General features: G+C 42.0%; 1 protein-coding gene across 1 annotated transcript; it reads right to left on the bottom strand.

The window, feature by feature from the left end:
- Positions 1–1,688: 1,688 nt before the first annotated feature.
- Positions 1,689–13,738, bottom strand: LOC139204329 (prepronociceptin-like). The gene is made up of 3 exons (XM_070834343.1): positions 13,664–13,738; positions 3,608–3,741; positions 1,689–2,662 (listed from the first exon to the last, which is right to left on the bottom strand). The coding sequence occupies exons 2-3, from the start codon at positions 3,725–3,727 to the stop codon at positions 2,042–2,044; spliced, it is 741 nt and encodes a 246-aa protein (XP_070690444.1). The 5' UTR covers positions 3,728–3,741; positions 13,664–13,738; the 3' UTR covers positions 1,689–2,041.
- Positions 13,739–18,938: the final 5,200 nt, after the last annotated feature.

Here is an 18,938-nt window from a genome sequence, read left to right as displayed (position 1 = left end):
TGAATCATTTTGAGGTTTGGTCTATTTGAAGGATGAAATACATAATTTTGATCTCACTATCAAATCCTTCCACTTACAGAACTTCACTTAACAGTTCAACATGAGCTCCACCTCCACCAACTCCAACAGTAAAATCTTGCTTTTGTATAAACATATGAGTGATTATAATCTAATGATATAATATGTAATAGTATAACAGACAAGTACTTTTACTTTTAATACTTTAAGTCCTGATTAATTAATATACTTTTACTTCTTCATTTGTTTTCATTGGGGGTTAGGGTTGAGTGAGTAATACTTCTGCTTAAGTAAAGGATCTGAATGCGTCCTCCACCAGTGCTTGACACGCTCAAAATAACAGTGTCAGTGGTCATATTATTATATATCATGCAGTAAAGGCCTGCAGTACTAGACATGGACATGACTGACCACTGAGGGGCACCAGAAACCTGCTGTACTGGAGTTTATGTCTCCAGATAACATAAGCAAGTTCCCCTATGTACGTCAATGCTCACAGGAGGAAGAAATATAGATTGTTATTGAATGTAATTCCTGATGCTTGACCTCTGACCTACTGGAAAAGAGCAACTTATCACTGTTTAAAAGTACAGACTAAAGTGATCACTACAGGCACTGACAATCAAATGAACATCTAAAAGTTCAGACTTGATGGTTCATAAGAAAACCAACATTTATAGCTGCTTCATCACCTAAGAGATGTTTTAATCAGTCTGAAATCTAAATGACCCACTCCCATCAGTGGCTCTGCTGTAGATACGAAGAATAAAACACCTCCAGACACAGAATCAGTTGCTGCATGACAAGCCACGAAGGAAATAGTAAACTATTTTTATTGACATGTTTAAATTCAGCTATTTACAAGTCGTCATAGTGGGCAACGAAACATCTCACACCGTTACAGTTTGAAGAAGAAAATTACAAATATTGTTTGTACATACAGGAATCAGGTGTCTGAGCCAGACGAGCCAGTCACAGATGATGCACACTTACCATATCATCAGTTTGGCAGACAGATCAGTAGCATATATGCATGAATATTGAGTGCTGTGTCGTCTTTCAGCCCACCGTTGAGGGAGAGATCTTTTCATTAAACCTGCCTCAGTAGCCTGCCTCAGGTGTGTTTTGGCACAGTGATAAATCAGTGACTTTGCATGTTTTCATTTACGTACCACACATCACATACAGTCTACTTTACACTTCTGCTGAAATTACCCTAACTATAATGTCAAAACATGTAAAAACACTGGTGCTGTGCCTCAAAGAAAAACTGCCTTGTGCATTTAGCCACAAGATGGTGGTATAATAAAGAGAGTGGCCCTGCTAGACTTGATAACAGAGGTTCTTACACACTTTCAACAGAGGCATCTGCTGTGCAAGAAGATCTAGCGTTTTTACTGACAGAGAAATGAACAGGTAAAATAGAGCGTATGCCGCAGGGGATCAGAGAGGCAATCACTATGTTAATGTTAATTTTGCAGCTCACATTAAACAGTAAAATAAATCCTGCAATCCGCTGTAGGACTGACAGAAATTCCCAAAGTGAGAGCTTCGTGAGGATGAAGGCCTGGGCAGCTAATCAAGTGAAACATAATCGTTTAACCGGTACATCCCACAATGGGCACCGAACGGGAGGTCTGAGCAACTGCAGAGCTGCAGAGGGGGGCCTGGAAGATGGCAAAGATTAGAGTCTCAGAGCTCAGGGTGAGCTGTTTTAAGGGGAACTTTTCTATTAGCTCCACTGGAGGGTTAAGCTGGTTGAAAATGTGTTCAAGAGGGTCTGATAATTAAAGGCCAATTGTTTGCGTCATATCTAAAAGGGATAGGAGACAGAAATATTGAGACAAAGAGGACTCCAATGGGAGTCTGGGATTTCTTTTTTTTGGTGAATTACTTTGATTCAGTAGGTGGACGTTGATGACACCGGTTAATGTTTGACATGTTTGAGACTGAAATACAAAACAAGAGCAGTGAAAATACATCAGGAAATAGTTTTATGTCAGCGGCTTAAAGGTGCACTCTGCTAAACTTCGTTCTGCTGGGTGAGGTCCTCTGACAGGCTGTTGAACTCAGTGGCCCGAGCGCTCATCCCCAGGTACTGCTTCAGGAACTCGCTGAAACGTTTTTGGTTGTTCCACTTGCGGGCTGACTTCCGAATGCCGATGAAGCCACCATACCTCTTCTGGTAAGATCTTCCTGGAGACATGAACTTCCTGTAGCCGTGCCTCCCTTTGACGAAGCCGCCAAACCTCTTGGAGACGCTCAGCCCCACATCACCCTGTCCTCTTGCTGCCGCGTCAGCGGCCCCTTCCTCCTGCCCTGCCTCCTCCTCCTCATACTCATCCTCGAGAGACAGGGCATTCTGGGAGTTGTAAGCAGTGTTCAGCTGGCTGCCCTTGGCACCCGGATCCCTCTCATCATCCCCGAGTGCCCGGGTCATGTGATCGAACCTCTGCAATGCCATGGGCAGCAACAGACCTGCCTCCACCTGCTCCCCCTCCTCAGGAAACAGGGCCTCCACCTCCTCCTGAGATCTTTTCCGCATGGCACCACCAAGGGAGGAAATTTGCGATGACAGCACCTTACGACAGAAGTCCCAATAGAAAGCTGGTGAGACGTTGTCTTCACACTCAGTGAGACACACCTGACAGAGACAAAGACAAAGGGTCATCTTCATCTTCTGTCTGAGCTGATTTACTGTTTGAGTGGAAAGTCCTTAACTGAGAAAATACAAAAATCAATATGAGAGTGGGAGATTGATTGGATTTCTATCTCGTTTATCACCTATCTTCCACTCTAATGGCTCAATGGGGGAGCGTGTGTGTGTGTGTGTTACTATGTGGGAGGAGTGTGTGTGTCACAATGAGACTGGGGATTGTAAATATGCATGAAATACCTTTTTGCTTTAAGCACATCATCCACTGTTTCCATGAGCCAGACTAATCATGGATGCTCCAGTCTCTTATTGATTTACAAGTAAAATGTATTTCAGCCAGGAAGGAGAGATGGAGATAAAGGAGAGGATAGAAATGACCATAAGCAAAGGGCAGTAATTTAGTAGATGGCATCTGGCAACTGTCTTTAAGCAGTCCTGTGCCTCACAAGGCAACAAATGCCCATTTAAGTAGGCCAGCCTTTAAAATACGACTGTGAACTAAGTGCCTAACCCTGACAGTCCAAAGTTATGTGTTTAAATGTCTTGCTGTGCGTTTCCTGCTGAAAAGTCTGAGAAGCCCACATTAACCAGAGAGAAACAACCACCGGGCATAAGCACTGAGAGGAGAAACACACATGTATCCCCAGGAATCAATTAGCCACAACAAATTAAAACTCAAATGCCAAAAGGGTCATTTGTTGAGTCAGAGACAGTGAAGGAGAGGGTGGTAGGACAGGATGCATACAGGGAGATGGGGGTTCACTAAATTAAAAAGCCCCTCTGAGAGATTTGCTTTGTGTGACTTTCTATGTTTGTGTAGTCTGGATTTGTTGGGATGGAGGATTTGTTTTTCACTTATTTCACTCACAAGTTTCAATTCGTTAAATTACCAGTCTTTCATTCGGCAGTGTGTGTGTGTCTGTGAGTCCTCACCATGGTGTTGAAACTGAGCTGTTTAGGCAAGATGTTGCTGCAGGACAGGCACTCTGCCTGGCAGTCACCCTGTCCAGGATCACACAGACAGAGCAGCAGCAGAGCCACCACAGTCTTCATATTCCCACCGTCTGCTGCACAACACAGGACAGAGCAAGCACACACAGTCAGTCCAGCAATTTAACACACGTTTTACTATTTCTACTTGTGTTTAATACATACCAATCAGTAACAAACATGTAACAATCTGTAAATTGGACAGTTTTGGAGTTATTAGATGGGCCTTTGAGGGGCCAGAGCTGGCCTTTTCCCTGTGCTAAGCTAACATGTTCCAACGCTACATGATGAAAACTGAAATAACTATTTAGCAGACATCTTGGCTTGTCCTAGAAGTAGAGGCACAGGTGTGATTGTTAAAATTACAAACAGGCTCATTCCATTTATGTGAGCTACTTCCAGGGTCCCGCTATTAAATATGCATGCTGGCTCTGTGATATGGCTCACTGGGACACCTGATGGAACGGAGCCTTTGTTAAAGAGGACATAGAGGACAGCAAGAGAGTAAGAACGACAGGAGCGAGTCAGAGGGGACAGAAAGTGAGACTAAGGGAGGGACGGAGAGCTCAGCAAACCAAAAACAAAAGACTTGGAGAATGAAAAAAGGGGAAAAGAAAACAGTTTGACCTTATTGTGGAAGGAGCAGCCCAATCTGGTGAGTCTGACGTCAGAAACACAACCAGAGTTTTCATCTCATTAAACAAACTCGTTAACTCCTTTAATTGATGCCTCAATTAATGCCTCTGGCAACAAACTGAGTCATTGTTACTTGTTCACAAACACACACTCAAAATGCACAAAACACACACAACATTCAGACGCACGCACGAACGTACACAGCACACACACACACACACACACATGCATGCGCACACATACATACAAATACATACATACATTCTGACACGTGCCTAATGTCCATTATACAGGACATTAGACACAGTCTATAATACATGTACACACACACACACTGCACTGTTCTTTTAGCTGTAGGTTGTCATTATCTATTTAACTGATGTGGCAGAAAGTAAAACTAATTTAATCTGTCTTAGAAATTTGGAATTCATTCAGAGTAATTAAAAACTGATAAAAATGGAATTGCACGGCACTTCTTTCCAATCCACCTACCCATAACATGGCAGCTCTGCATAATTGGTCAAAATTAGTCAAAATTAGTCAAAATTAGAGGTCTTTTAGAGTGCAAACAATCAAAGTGTGTGTCAAGTCTGTCTTTAGTCTGACTTGTGTCCGTCAGTGAAGGACAAAAGAGCGGCGCGGCCATTTTGAGCAGGAATATTGTTGGACAGCTAAGGGCGGACAAGGTTGGCAGATGGCGGAGGATTGAGACAAACAGCTTGGGTGTGTTCAGTTGGCCAAAAAGCATTCTTCTCATTCTCCATCCTCCTGTCACTGACTTTGTGCTGAGTTGGTTTCCAAAACGTAGCTGCCATCATTAAGGATAATGCATGAAGGAGACTTCACATCTTCTCATCTCTGCTAATCTCCTGAGGTATACACATGCCCCATCCTTCATTTAGAGATGAAAGTCAGTATGCAAAGCAGAATACATGCTTACCTTGATACTGTCAAGCCATTATAACAAGACTCTGTGAGGCTCAGGCATGTTTATCAGGTTTAATGTTTATAATGTTCACCATCGTAGTTCAGGCTGCTCGGAAACATGTTGTAACTTTAAACCAAAGACAGATTTTTGATGATGGTTCTACATTAGAAGTTACAATTCACCCTGAGGGGGACATGAATGTCTACATCAAATTTCATGGCAATCCAATCAATAGTCGACATTTTGCTCAAAACCACAGATGTGAACGTCATGGTGGCAAAGTTACCAAAGCCGTTAGGATTCATCACCTGGTAACCGTGAATGAATGTCCCAAAAAACTTTAACCCTCAGAGCCATGAGGGTGTTTTTATTGATAGATGTTTGTATTCCTATTGCAAGGCCTGTTATTAATCCTAACTTTTGAAACATGAATCAGCATAAACCACAGAATATGTCCTGACAGCTGTCACTGGAGGTTTGAGGAGCAGTCTAAATCCTACTTGAGACTGAATGCATTGAACAGCCGACTGCTGCGGCCATGTTGCGTGCTGGCAGTTCCTAACTCTTTCTTTCCCGCTGATTAATTTCTGATTGCTTCTCAAGCACAACCCAACTCAGAATGCATTTGGTGTTGCAGGATATTACAGACATGTGTGGACATGCAGATATCATACGCAGCTACGCTCCCCACTGAATGTGGTCTTTATCTGTTATCTTGTCTTTAAAGTACTCGGTGCTGTTGAAAGCTCTGCTCTGTAGAAATGAATTGGACTTCATCTTTTCTGTGGTCTTATACTGACGTCTGCCAGGTTCTCCCGAGACCTTAAAACTCAATTACTCTGCTTTTAATTAACTGATTAACCACTAAATAAACCAGTTAATTAAGTCATTACTGTCTGGTGCTGCGCCAAGGTGCTGCTGATGGAGGTCGAACAGTCCAGTAGACGATGAAGTAAGACTTTCTTTCAGATGAAAAGAGTATCTCTCAGTAGTATCTCACATCCAGGTTCAACCTGTTAGCTATTACCATATGACCAAAGGAGTCGTCGCTCTGCCTTTTGATCTGAAAATCATCTAATCTACAACTCAAGGAAACTAAAGAAGCAGCACCAGAACACTAGTGTGTGTTAGTAAATGTTCTGTAAAACACAACTAGTGTTCTAATGAATAATAAGTGAAATATTACTGTAGTGTGTCTACATGTGTGAGAGTACAAAAGTTCAGCAAGCTTTGCCTGTTTGAATGAAGGAAGTACTGAACATCTTGACCGTCCTCAAGCTGTTGATCAAAGAGTATATTTAGAGCTGGTACTGATAAAAAGAGAGAAATGTTTTTACTGTAAGTTCCAGTCTGATTTAGAGTCTCGTCACCCGACAACTCACAACTGTCAAGCTGTCTGTTATCAACTGTTCCCACCATTATTCCCCCCCATTATTGCCACTTTCTCATCAAGAGCAAGAAGCACAAAATAAATTACTCCCAGCCGGAAAAGCGTCTTAAAGCCGGATTATTCACGCGTGGTTGAACGGAGGAGCAGTGTGCATCCGTCTTTCGGTTCTTCATTTTCTGAACTGCAGATTATTAGGAAACTTAAATGCAATAACCACAATGCTGTCACATTCACGTGAGAACATCGTGACCCTGAGCGGTAGCTTTTCTTACTTTGTGAGTGGCTCCTGTGTAATCTGGACATTCGGACACACTGTAGTTGTTTCCATGCAAGAACAGCTAAAAAAAGGCCTTTTTAATGAAAATTGTCAGTACAGGGATGATCAACTGCTTTATGATCACTTAATTTGACAGACAAGTACCTCATTTGTATTCTGTGGTACCATGTTTGCATCAGATTATATAAACTGAATCTAATTTAAAAGTTCAATGTAGTTCAAACCTAGTCTATATTAATATGCAAATGAAGATCTTACAAAATGAAGCCTTTTCCATTATTGACTTTTAGTATATAAAAAAAACAAAGTGCATCTTAAATGAAATAGTAACAAATATAAACAATGATTTCAAGATTTTCTTAAGACACAAGTCTGTTGTGCACCTCTCTCCCTCTCTCTCTCTCCCTCCCTCCCGTGGTCCCACTCTGTGACACCTGAAGTTGTTCACTGCCCTCCTGGATCCACGTTCTTTGCACAATCTCCATGTTGTTGTGTTGTCATTGTAGTGTGCATGCTGTGATTGGCTTGTTCTTTACATGTGACTTCTGTTGCATGTCTGTCCATCCTCACAGAGGGATCCCTCCTCTGTTGTTCCTCTTGAGGTTTCAAACATTGTATCTGTGTTAAAAGGTTTGTTTGGGATCTTTCTTTCTAAATTGTGAGTAGGGCAGAGGGTGTCGGACGCTGTGCAGATTGTAAAGCAAATTGTGAGGCAAATTGTGATTGTGAGTTTGGGCCGTATGAATAAAATTCTAACAAATATAATCAACTGCAGCTTTAAATTTGAAGTTTGAAGAACAATACTTCCAACCCTTAAAGGAGAGAGGAGCAGCATATTAAAGAAAACAAATCAAGTATTGAATAATTACAATGATTATAATTAGAGCGTATTCATGATGTCGGCTTTGTTAGCTGATGAGTCAGTTTGACAGGTAATTAAACGTTATTTCGTCTTCTGCCTGGAGCCAGTTGGCAGACTACTCTGTCAGAAAATTCCCTTAGATTGACAACTTGTCTCAGGCCCACTCAAAATACATTGTGCTCTTTGTTTTAATATTGATAGCTGACTGGCAAAATGGCAGAGTGGTCACTGATGTGACACATTTCAGGACAGTAGATCTATATCACCAATCAGGTTGATTAAAAATATCTAATCCATATATTAATCGTCTCCATCACGACCTACACGCGCTATCTACCTACCGATTTATCTGTCAGTTTCTCTCTTTTTCTGTAAGACTAACCTTCGCTTCGAGTCTCATTCTCACCCACTCACGCTCTTTCTCTTCCTTCCTCTGTCATACGCTTTCTCAAGCTCCCTCTTTGCCTTTCACACGTATATAAAACGTGATAAAACTACTACTACCATTGGCATAAAAGTCCACAAGAGGCTTAGTCGTATTCATGTCACAGAAAAGACATGCTGCACAAAATCACTTAATTCCATTTCATGGAAAATAAGATGTTAATAACACCTCACTGGTGATTAGTACATAATATACTGCATCCATTTATTGTAAGAAAGCATCAAAGTAGGAAAAGTATAACTGCACCACCAGCACAGGACCTTATTTCTTATGATCCTGCCCCCCCGTCTCCTGGCCAGAGGTGGTGTCAGCTCACAGCTGTGTCTGCAGAGTGGGCGTTTTGACCTATCTCAAGCTAGAAGAAACCTTTAGAAGAAACCTTTGGTGCCGAGATGTCCCCTGTCAGTCAGACTGTGTGTGACACGGCAGTAGATTACACGCTGAAGCCATTACAGGCAGACACGCTAAGCTAAATCAATTTCCCTTCTCAATGCACCTATTCACAGAGGGCTGATTAATAGCTGATGGCTGTGCTCACACACACTCACGCATTGGGTCATATCAGACATGTTTTTGTTATCGATTTCTTCTGTTGTTTTGCGAGGGGGTAATCCCGTGAAATGTTTTTGCTTATCTATCCCACCTCATTTATTCATGTTTTTGTCCCCCACCCTTATATTTCTGTAACATCGTTTATTACTCTGTGGCAGATAAAACACACTGTGTTAGGGTGTTTAGAAAAAGCAGGCACACATTCTCAAACTCACAGCCGACGGGCCTTTTTCGGGCTCAGGTGTAACAGGTGTAAAATGGCTGTGTTCCATTCAGGTGTGACGGGCTTACCGGCACGCCTAAACGGAAGGAGCCATCGGCAATGTGATTATTACCTCTGCCTTTCGTGCTTTGACAAGTAATGCACCAGACAAAGGTAGAGACAGAAAGGTAAAGAGATTATCTAAGTCGTGGCTTCACGTGGAACAACAGTTAGAAGACCAGACGCCTCTCCAAAGCCCACAGACAGCCGTGTCCGCTGAAGCTTTAGTTTGATTATTTCAGAAGAAAACTAGAGGACAGAAAGAATGGTTCTCTTCACATAACAGCTGCATTAGACCTCAGGCTTTACTTCTACTGTACGTGTTGGAGAAGTGAGGCTTCTGTGAGTTGTTTAAATCTAACAGACAGTTGCAGTTATAACAGGTAATTGTAGTTGGCCTGTTGGCTGTAATCAGCCATGATTCACTGCTAACATTGGATTTAATTCAGGATTTTTTTTGTCTGTATCGTGCATTCAATCTCTCCACGCTGTAGCCATTCAGAAAAGCCATTAAAAACGATCTGACACTTGGGTTAGAGGTTTTTCCTAAGCTCAGTGAAGTGCTGCAACGCTGTTAAAACTGAATACTGGTGAATATTTTCAGAAGTTAGAATAAACTCGACACAGTCTTAACTCTGCGAGAAGAATCAAGATGTTATTTCAATAGAAACATACGTGGGGTCGCTAGGCTGAAGTCTGGCTAACAGCCCAACTACAATCAATAGTAATGACTGCATCCTCAACTAGGAAGGACATCAGCGTAGAGGACATCACTGTGTGTGAAGGTGTTGAGCTGTGAAAAGTGGTGTGTGTGCGTATTCCCAGTGTGTATGTACACGTATTTCAATGTTTTCACCCTAAACAGCCTCTTTCAGTGCATGAAAAGGTGTAACTACATTCATTCTTAACTGATTTTCATGAAATTTGAAATTGATTCGTTATAAAAACGTGAGAAACTGAAAACGATGCTGGTTACTTGTTGGAATTAAATTCAGTTAGAGGGGGGGGGGAAAGAGTTGAGGTGTCACGTTTCCATTGAAAATGATTTGAACACAGTAAGACTGCAGCTGCAGCTTCGAGTTGGAACAACAAACAAGGAGACTTATAAGAACTTGGTCGTTCATATTAGCTCATTTGAGTAATGAGCTAATAATGAGCAATTCATTCAGTCCCTTTTATGACGGCCAGCTTCAATTGGCACCAAGCTTGACTCAACACAACACATCCTGCTCTCTCAATACATCTTATCTGACACACATCACAACGTCCAAATACATATACTTCATTTTCTAGATTACCAAGCCTACAAGGAAACAACTCAAACAAACAGCAGTAAAAGGAAATGTATGTCTCTCATAATTAGACAGGACAGGACAGGAGTCGGTTCTCCTTTGATGCGGAAACAGGGAGGGAAAAAGAGCAGCACACTGGGGACAGCAGGGAGACATGAAGAATGATCTGTGAGATCCTCCCAGCATAAAAGGACCCTGCTGTGTTAGGAACATTGTATCCTTGGATTAACTCCATAAATTCACAGCCAATTCAGTGCAGCCACCAGAGCTGTACACACCAGCACTATGACCTGTGACCCAAACACCCCTTATCCTCCATTTTCCCCCATCCAGCCTTCAAAGAAGGAGGCTAATAAGGTGTGCGGTGTTGTGGAGGAAACCAACGCTGACACTGAGAAAATGGATTAAAACCACATTCTCTGTATGGATTTGTCTTTTTCATCTTAGTCTGGTGTGTTGATTCAGTTTGGATTCTTGTAAGAGGAAAATCCTTCTTCTCTCTGCTCATGTCTCACTAACCACACTGTGACTAGTTCTTCATCACTTTACCTCCAACAAACCGCCATCACTGTTGGACGATGTGTAAAACATCAAACCTCCTGTTCTGCAGCGCCGCTTGATTTCCAGATGCGTTTTGACAACCAGTACATAAAGTGCCAGAACTTGATGAATTCAGCTGTTTCGTGTGTGTAGGTGGACTAAATGATGGCAATTAGAGTATTTTAAGCACAGAAAAAAAAGAGAAATGGCACCCTTTCCTCGAAACACAACTCGTCCTCTCACTTTATAGAAGCTTTCAGGGTCTGATTGTTGAATCAAAAAGGCAACTTGCACCCAAAGGTTCATAAGGGTTGTGTTAGACGAAATTCCATCATAGTAGGTCTCATCATTCTCTCAGTTCCATATGTCATCGTCACCTCATCTCTATTTGGCCATCTATCCACAGGAAAACCATGAAACTGCCCCCAAAACAACAACAACACACGACAATCATTGCCAACAACGATGTGTTTCAGGTTTTACAATACAGCGAGGATGAAAAGCTATTTTACCTCATCTTCTCCCCAACATCTCTGTCCCTGAACACAGACACGTGTATTTACCTGGAATCAGCCTCATGTGCAGCTTTAATATCTGCGAACTTCAAACATTAAACTTTCATTTATCCACTCAGACCCTGCGTTCTGTCCATACAGCCTCGCTGAAGGCGTCACTTGCCTTGTTTCACTCAGCCAATGCAGAAACGGGAGAGCTATAAACTAATCAGAGGTACATTTCACAGCTACACAAATCTGTTGCAGTCACACGTATCATTTTAAAATTTGCCTGTAGGTAGGAGCGAGCAGCCTCTAGTTTTCTCTGAATCGGGTTGTTTCATTGTTGAGTGCTATCTGTAGATCTACATCGGCGTGTTTCTGGACAGACGCGAGAGGCTTTCATTACTCGGATAATTAGAACCAGATAAATGCACTTTCAAGTCAGTTATCATCAGTGGTTGTTGAAAAAGTCTTTTTATAGTAGCTGACTTAAAATAATCCATTTTAAACAGTGCCTGTGTTTCTGGTGTTTCTGTCAAGGTCAAATGAAAAGTGAGCCCCAGGCTGAACAAAAACACTCTTGATTATTCAGTGTGAGGAAAAAAGTGACATCCAATCTTAAAGTTTATTAACTTCATCAACGTTTCGTGACGGCTTAAAAAAAACCAATAATAATGAGTTTTACACCAAAATGCCTGAAGGCGGAAAGAAAATATTATTAGTGGGTTGTACAAGTAAGGAAGTAGAAATGCTGCAACTAATTACTTCTGCCTCATGTGGTGATTTGGTGTATCTTTAATGTAAGATGACCATCTGGATCAATCACATTTAGCCTGTTATGAGTCCATTAGTCAATTCTTGGAAGAATAAGAGGGGTTTTCGGCTCATAAATGGCAAAGGGCTCTGCAACGTCGCTGTGGGCCAGATGTGGCCAGATGTGCTTTATATGTGATCAATAAAAATCCATTTACATTACCGTCTTTCATGTTTTCCCTTCTTTTATGTGCTGGCTATCCTTCTTTTGTTAGTCTGGGTAACAGGTTCTTTATGTTAACAAAAAAAAAAAAACAACCAGAGATTTATTCATATTTACTGTCAGCGAAACTTTAAGAACTGAAATCAAACTGATGCCAGTCTGTAATCTCTAATGCATAAAAGCTCATGTTACCTATAATATTTCACATTTTTTGTCATGAATTGCACCTTTAGGTATTGCCTTTAAAAATCAAGTTCAGTTACCTTCAGGCAAATGCCTTTAAAGACCTAAAAATAAAGTTCCAATGAAGTAAACCCAGGAGGATCTGACCCTGATGCACCAACATGCACTCACAGAAATTACCTTTCATTACTCTGTATCTTAAGCTTCAGTGTAAACTCAGACAGCTTTCTGCACAGATTCCCCCTTTCGTTCATGGAACCCACTGGAGCGCAGCGATAAATCAGGCCTTAACGATTAATGACTAATCAGGGCCGACGATTTATGACCTTTTCCTCTTTACTAAATACCAACGCAGTGACAGAACAAACAGCATGTGTAGCCCTCCGATGGACCGTCTTCACCTCGTGCTCTATGTAGCGTTACATCCCCGCCGCCGCGTGTCTTTAACCCCCTCACACAGTGTTCAACCTTGGGTAGGACACAGTAATGTGTGCTTCCTCCATTAGAGTCGATGCACCGACGCCGTAGAACTAAGAATCTAGCTTGACCCGAGGCGTCATCCAAACCTGCTCTGTGTGTCATAGAGCTCAGCTCTAGTTAAAGCTTAAATTCTGTCGTCAGCGTCACTGAGACGTGAGGAGCTCAAGGGTCAGAGGGTCACAGCAGCGCGACAATAGCTGCTGCAATTAACCTGGGACCTTAAAGCAGGCGTGCATGATAGACAAGTGATGGAGACAAAGACTGACTGGAGAAAATAAAGTGTTACTCTTAATTTGGATTTAGTTGAAAGGGAATTCTGATTTAAATTACAGTCATTCACTAGGCTCTCTAAACTCTCCAACACTGCAGGTCACATCAGTTCTATTCACAACCTTGAATAGCAATCCTCTTCACAATCTGTACAGACACCCTCTATCCTCAGATCTAAGAGTCGGATAAAAAAGAAACTACTACGGAGGTAAAGGGATGTCAAACACTTTCTGAAGAGTGTCGCTTCAACAGAGCTGATGTTTATTTCTTTCCTGATTGTCAATCAAATGTAAGAAAATATCAATGATGCGACAAAATGCAAAAGGCACAAGATTCAGTATCAAAGGTCAGAGGTCAAACCGTTTCTTTTCCCTTCTCCATCTCCCTCGCCGTCCCCAGATCTGCTTACCTGTGTCGGGGTGAGAGTGTGGGTGCCTAATCGGGGTCCCTCGGGTGCAGGTTGAGGTTCGTCAGCGTACGTTTCCTTCCCTCGATCTCTGCGTGTTTTTTCTGACTACGTGGAGGCTGGAGGCAGCTGCTCTTATAGGGACCCACCCCTCCCCTTCAACCTCCCCCTCTGAGTCTCTCTCTCTCTTTCAAAACTCCCTCTTCATCACGGAGGGAAAGAGAAGGAGGGAGGGAAAGAGGGATGGAAATCAGGGAGAAAGGAGGGAGGAGGAGGAGGAGGAGGAGGAGGAGGAAGATGATGGAGCAGATTTGGGGCGTGAGAGAGGGGGATGGTGGTAATGGGAGGAAGAAAGATAGGAGTTTGATACAGGAGGAAAAGTAAATGGTGAAAAAATGGCAGGAGAAAAATACTGAGAGAGCGAGAGAGAGAGGATGGGAGGAGAAAAGAGGACGTGAGTTACTTGATTAAACCAACATTAATAAATTGAATTAAGAAAAAAAACTAAATACAAATTGAATATGTAACTTGCAGACATTAAAGGCACTTGAGAAATCAAAAAATAATTTTGGCGTTTAAAGATCCTCTTCAGGCATGTTTTACGACATAAAAAAAACTCAACTGCTTTGATTAATAATTTGTGTTTGATGTGTCTTCAAAAATTAAAAATTACATCTACTCCTCTCCCTCATTGAAATATCCGAAGCGTAGCTACGACCATGCAAATACTGTTCGTTTCAAAGGTTTAACCGCTGGACACAAGATGTCTTCTACTTTATTCCAGTAGGATCCAAGTCTATTGTCAGTGTGTGCGTGTGCTGGAGGTTTCAAGTTTCCACATCACTCTTGTGAGAGCGGCCGACCTCCCTGTTTAGCAGTCTGTCCCAAATAGACCAGCTAGTGGGAGCCTCCTGGACCCCCTGGTAGGCTCAGGAGGCTGTTATCAACAAGCTATATTTACATTTAATGGATGGAGTAATGTAATATAAATGAGAGCAAAGAAGGAAGTCAGGTGATGCAGTAAAAAAGTCTAAACCTGCTCAAAATACGACCCTAACACACAATATTAATTATGGTGATAATCGCATTACTGACACCAAAGGTCTGGCTCGCCTGTCGCTGGAACTCTCCAACGGTCATTTATGCTGTTTTGGGAGAGTTGATGATATTAGATGATATGATATGCGCCCTCTGTCCCGCTGGTACATGCAGTCGGCCCCATCTGTAATAGTGGTGGTAACTACTGATAACGGGCCATTTAATAGCCTGACATTAGGGACTTAGAGGATTATAGACCGTGTTGTTATGTCACAACCTCCCTCTAGTATGTTCATGTCTTAATCTCAAATTTAAGGTGAGCCCAGAGAAACTCAGCCTGATTCACAGTATTCATTCAGCCTCATGTGACACCAGTGTTATTTAAATATGTCTTTCTCATGCTTTCAATACTTCAATACAACTTTAAGCAACGACTCCTTGGAACTATTATTACTCCCGATGTAAATACACTCACACTCTATCTTCTAGTGCCTCCTTGTGAAAAAAGGCAAAGAAAATGTTGTATTTATGTGCAGCGTTCCTTTGAGGAGAGGTTGGAGGACATCTGGCTGTCACTCCTCCATCATGTTGTGGGAGTGACAGTCAGATGTCCTCCAACCTCTCCTCAGGCAGTGGCAGGACTGTATTACTGTCATCCTGCTCACAAAAAAGAAAAATCAGTGCTGGAAACAAAAGAATCACGACAAGCAGAGGTTCTTATTATGCATCTGTCCGGCCTTCATTATCAGGAGGAAGCGCTCTCTGATTAGGGTTACTTTACTTTGGCCATGCATTTGCTATGATGCAGGATGAAACTCAAAATGAAACACTCAAGTTACTGTCACAGGAGAAAAGAACACGAGGAAAAAAGAAAACAGGAACTGTCTTTAATACAATGAATTAATGAATGATAAATACAAAAACATCAGACATAAGCCTGCAGTTTAGCTTCAGATTCATGTGATCAGACTATAACCAGCCAGTCTGAATAAATAAATCACATCAGTAGCTGTTTGTAAGGAACCCTGAAAACTACAGAAGCCCATTCCTGCCATATTTGCATAATGTGAAGAACGTGAGATACTAAGTAAATATCATTAAAATCATTCAAATGACTTACAGGATCTTTTTTATCCACTTTTACGTTTTCAATAAATGGTTTAAATCCAAAAAGGGCAACTTAACAGTCAAATGTAAAGAAAAATCTTAATCAGGATCCTGTCAGTGTTCTGATTCCTGTAATGTGTGTTGTATTTTTGTCACGAAAGGCAGAATGAATTATTCGTACCTATCAATCTTAGAGGAGCTGAAGCGATCTAAAATAGGTTTTGTCAAGTGGTCATTCCTCATGAGGACTCATGTCAACCTGGTGGGTTGGTTTACTATTTCTGGAGTGTTTCCTGTCTCAGGTTGTGTGCATCATGTTTGTTTTGTGAGATGGGACCTAAAAACTGCAGGGGGATCTGCCCCCTCAGTCTACGTACACACACACACTCACCAACAGAACAAGCTCTGCTTTTCTGACACACGTTTCTCATCTTTTTTTTTTTTATTTTATTTATTTTAAAAGTTCAACATTTTGGCCAATACACTTATTTTCTTACTAGGAGTTAGATGAGAAGCTGAATACCACTACTAATGCTACTCATGTCCGTCTTCCACACGTGAGGCAAGATCAAGGAGACCGTTAGCACAGCTTACCAGCACATCTAAATCTCAATATCATTATATATTACTACTATTGATAAGCATTATATCTCACTTGCTGTATACAAACACTGTTACAGCTGTGACGTCATCAGGCAGCCTTTGGAGACAGATTGAACAAATGTGATATGGCATATCAATAAGTGAAATTTTGGCTGCAGATCGTCCCAGCTTCATATTTCAAGAACAGATGTGACAGCAGTATCAATCTCTATTGGCAAGAAAGCAAAGTTTCTTGAGGTTATTTGTCTGCAGTGTGAGCAGCTTACGAATGTTGAGGTAGGGGGTCACTGCTGAAGTCTCAGCTCTGTGAAGAGTAGTTGAAAATGTTACCTCACTGCCACCAAACAACAAACTGTTCAGACGGACTGATAGCTGCAGCCGTAAAGATAGGCCTCTGGGGGTCAATAGGCCATTATTGTTTTTGTCTCTTCTAGTAAGTGGTTCATTAGTAGATAGCCATCAGACGAGAGGCAGCAGCTCGGTCAAGTAATCCAAAAGACGGTCCCATAATCAAGACATTACAGGTTGGCTGCCCACCCTTCCAACATCTCTAAATGTTGCTTAAGCTTTAAATGTTCTTGCTGAGAGGAAATGAGATTGTTCATGCAGTGCAGACGCATGAATTGTGGTTTCCCAAAGTTCTTGTTACGTCTCGTTGCGTTTGTTAAAGTTAGTTCATGCGTTTTATGTATTTCCTTTTTTATTTTCCCTCTCGTATCAGGCCCCTTGATTTCCTACTCCTGTGATTCTCTGCCCCACCCTGATTGTTTCCACCTGTGTCCCCTCCCCTGGTGTATATATTGTCTGTGTTTTCCCCTGCGAGTCAGTGTTTGTATCTTGCTGAGAGTTGAAAGTATTTTTTGATCATGACTGTTTGTTGGTGCCTCGTCTATATTTTTCTTGCACGACAATAAACTGCACCTTTTTACCATCTGCTCGCCTTGTGTTGAGCATTTGAGTCCATCTTCCTGGGTGTGCTTCCGGTCATAACAGCTCTCTGTGGTCAAAGGACTCGACTTCACTGCAAAGGCTACGCTTTTATTTCCTTGTTTTCCCTATTTGGCCTTGAAAAGATGACCAGCGCTGTTGTAATTAACGCTGATGGGCAGTGGTGGTTAGATTAAATAATATGGAATCAACTCACACACAAATCAAATTAACAGACAGCAGATAGTGCGTACTAATGAGAGCAGAGACCGTCATCGGATCATATCTCCTTCAGCTCAAAGTTACACTCTCCTCCATCTTCAGAGACCAAATAAAACAGAGGAAATAAACCTCAGTTGCACCAAATGATCACCCACACATTAATGATGGTCCGCAATGCTGAATTATTTGCCTCGCCTCATCGAGTACCCACCCCTGATTACACATTCTGGTGTTTTGGCAATCTAAAAAGAGACACAAAAAGCTAAACGAGCAATTAGGTCGCATTGTGGAGTCGACTGCAGCTAGTTGATTGCTAATTGAGCCAAACAACAGCACGGTGAGATGTTGGGTTTCCACACACAGGACCATCTGAAGGCGGTATTGTACAGCACTCAAAGAAGTGGAGACTGTGAGTGAAACACAAAGTGAGTGACTGAGACAGAGACTGAGGACCAGTGAGAGACATCGCGCTGTCTGATCTCAGCGTCTGATCCACAAATAAGATTTACCTCCACCACATGAATCAATGTCATTAATTAAATACTCGTTAAGACTTTTCCTGTGGGAAATGGCTGATAGCTAAACAGTAAATTAGGCAAAGTCACAACAGATGCTAATTTTAGCCGGCTTCAAAACAAGCAGAGGAAAGAAAAACTATATTGTTTAAAGCACCAATGTGACTTACACTTGAGCTTGTGCTGCTAAAGTTTGAACACTCTTCTAAGCTTAAATTACCTGCTGAAATGTGCCTGCAAGGAGTACGTCTAACGTGGTGTTCCAACAGGCCATCAAATCAGCAAGTGCACTGTTCTTCTGTTTCCTTTTGTATGCTGGTAGTTAAATGATTTGTACACTTTGAAACACCGTACCAACACTGGCACCACGTCCGATGGGGAATTAGGTTTCATGCCCCCCAAAAATCAAAGATGGAGCACCCCCCATCACAAGTACCAGCCAATTCTAACCAATCATGGCGCAATAGGGAGTGACTTGCCAACACGCTTGAATGATTACCAGCAGCAGAAGCAAAAAAAAAACACAATACTTGCTGTTAACATTTGTTCACAGAGTTCATGACTTGGCAGTAAATAACTTGCTGAACTTGCTGAGTTTTATTCTCGCTCACAACATTACAGTCAGAAAATTCTTTTTTCATCTCGTATCGTGTGATGGCAGTGCCTCCCAGCAGGCTGTCCTGTTTGCTGCACCACGTCAGCTCGGTCTGCTGGGTGTTTGCTGGTACATTTCAGCCGGAGCCTTTCTCACCTGATTGTGTAATAATTAGCATGCAGTTTCCAGCAGGCTGTTGTAATAGTAACTACCAAAAACCAGCCCAAACTCAGTTGGAGCACACAGAGAGTGTCCTTGTGACGCGACGTCA

This window comes from Pempheris klunzingeri, chromosome 1, assembly GCF_042242105.1.
Source record: "Pempheris klunzingeri isolate RE-2024b chromosome 1, fPemKlu1.hap1, whole genome shotgun sequence".
Lineage (NCBI taxonomy): Eukaryota > Metazoa > Chordata > Actinopteri > Acropomatiformes > Pempheridae > Pempheris > Pempheris klunzingeri.
This window is presented reverse-complemented; position numbering and strand designations above follow the sequence as displayed.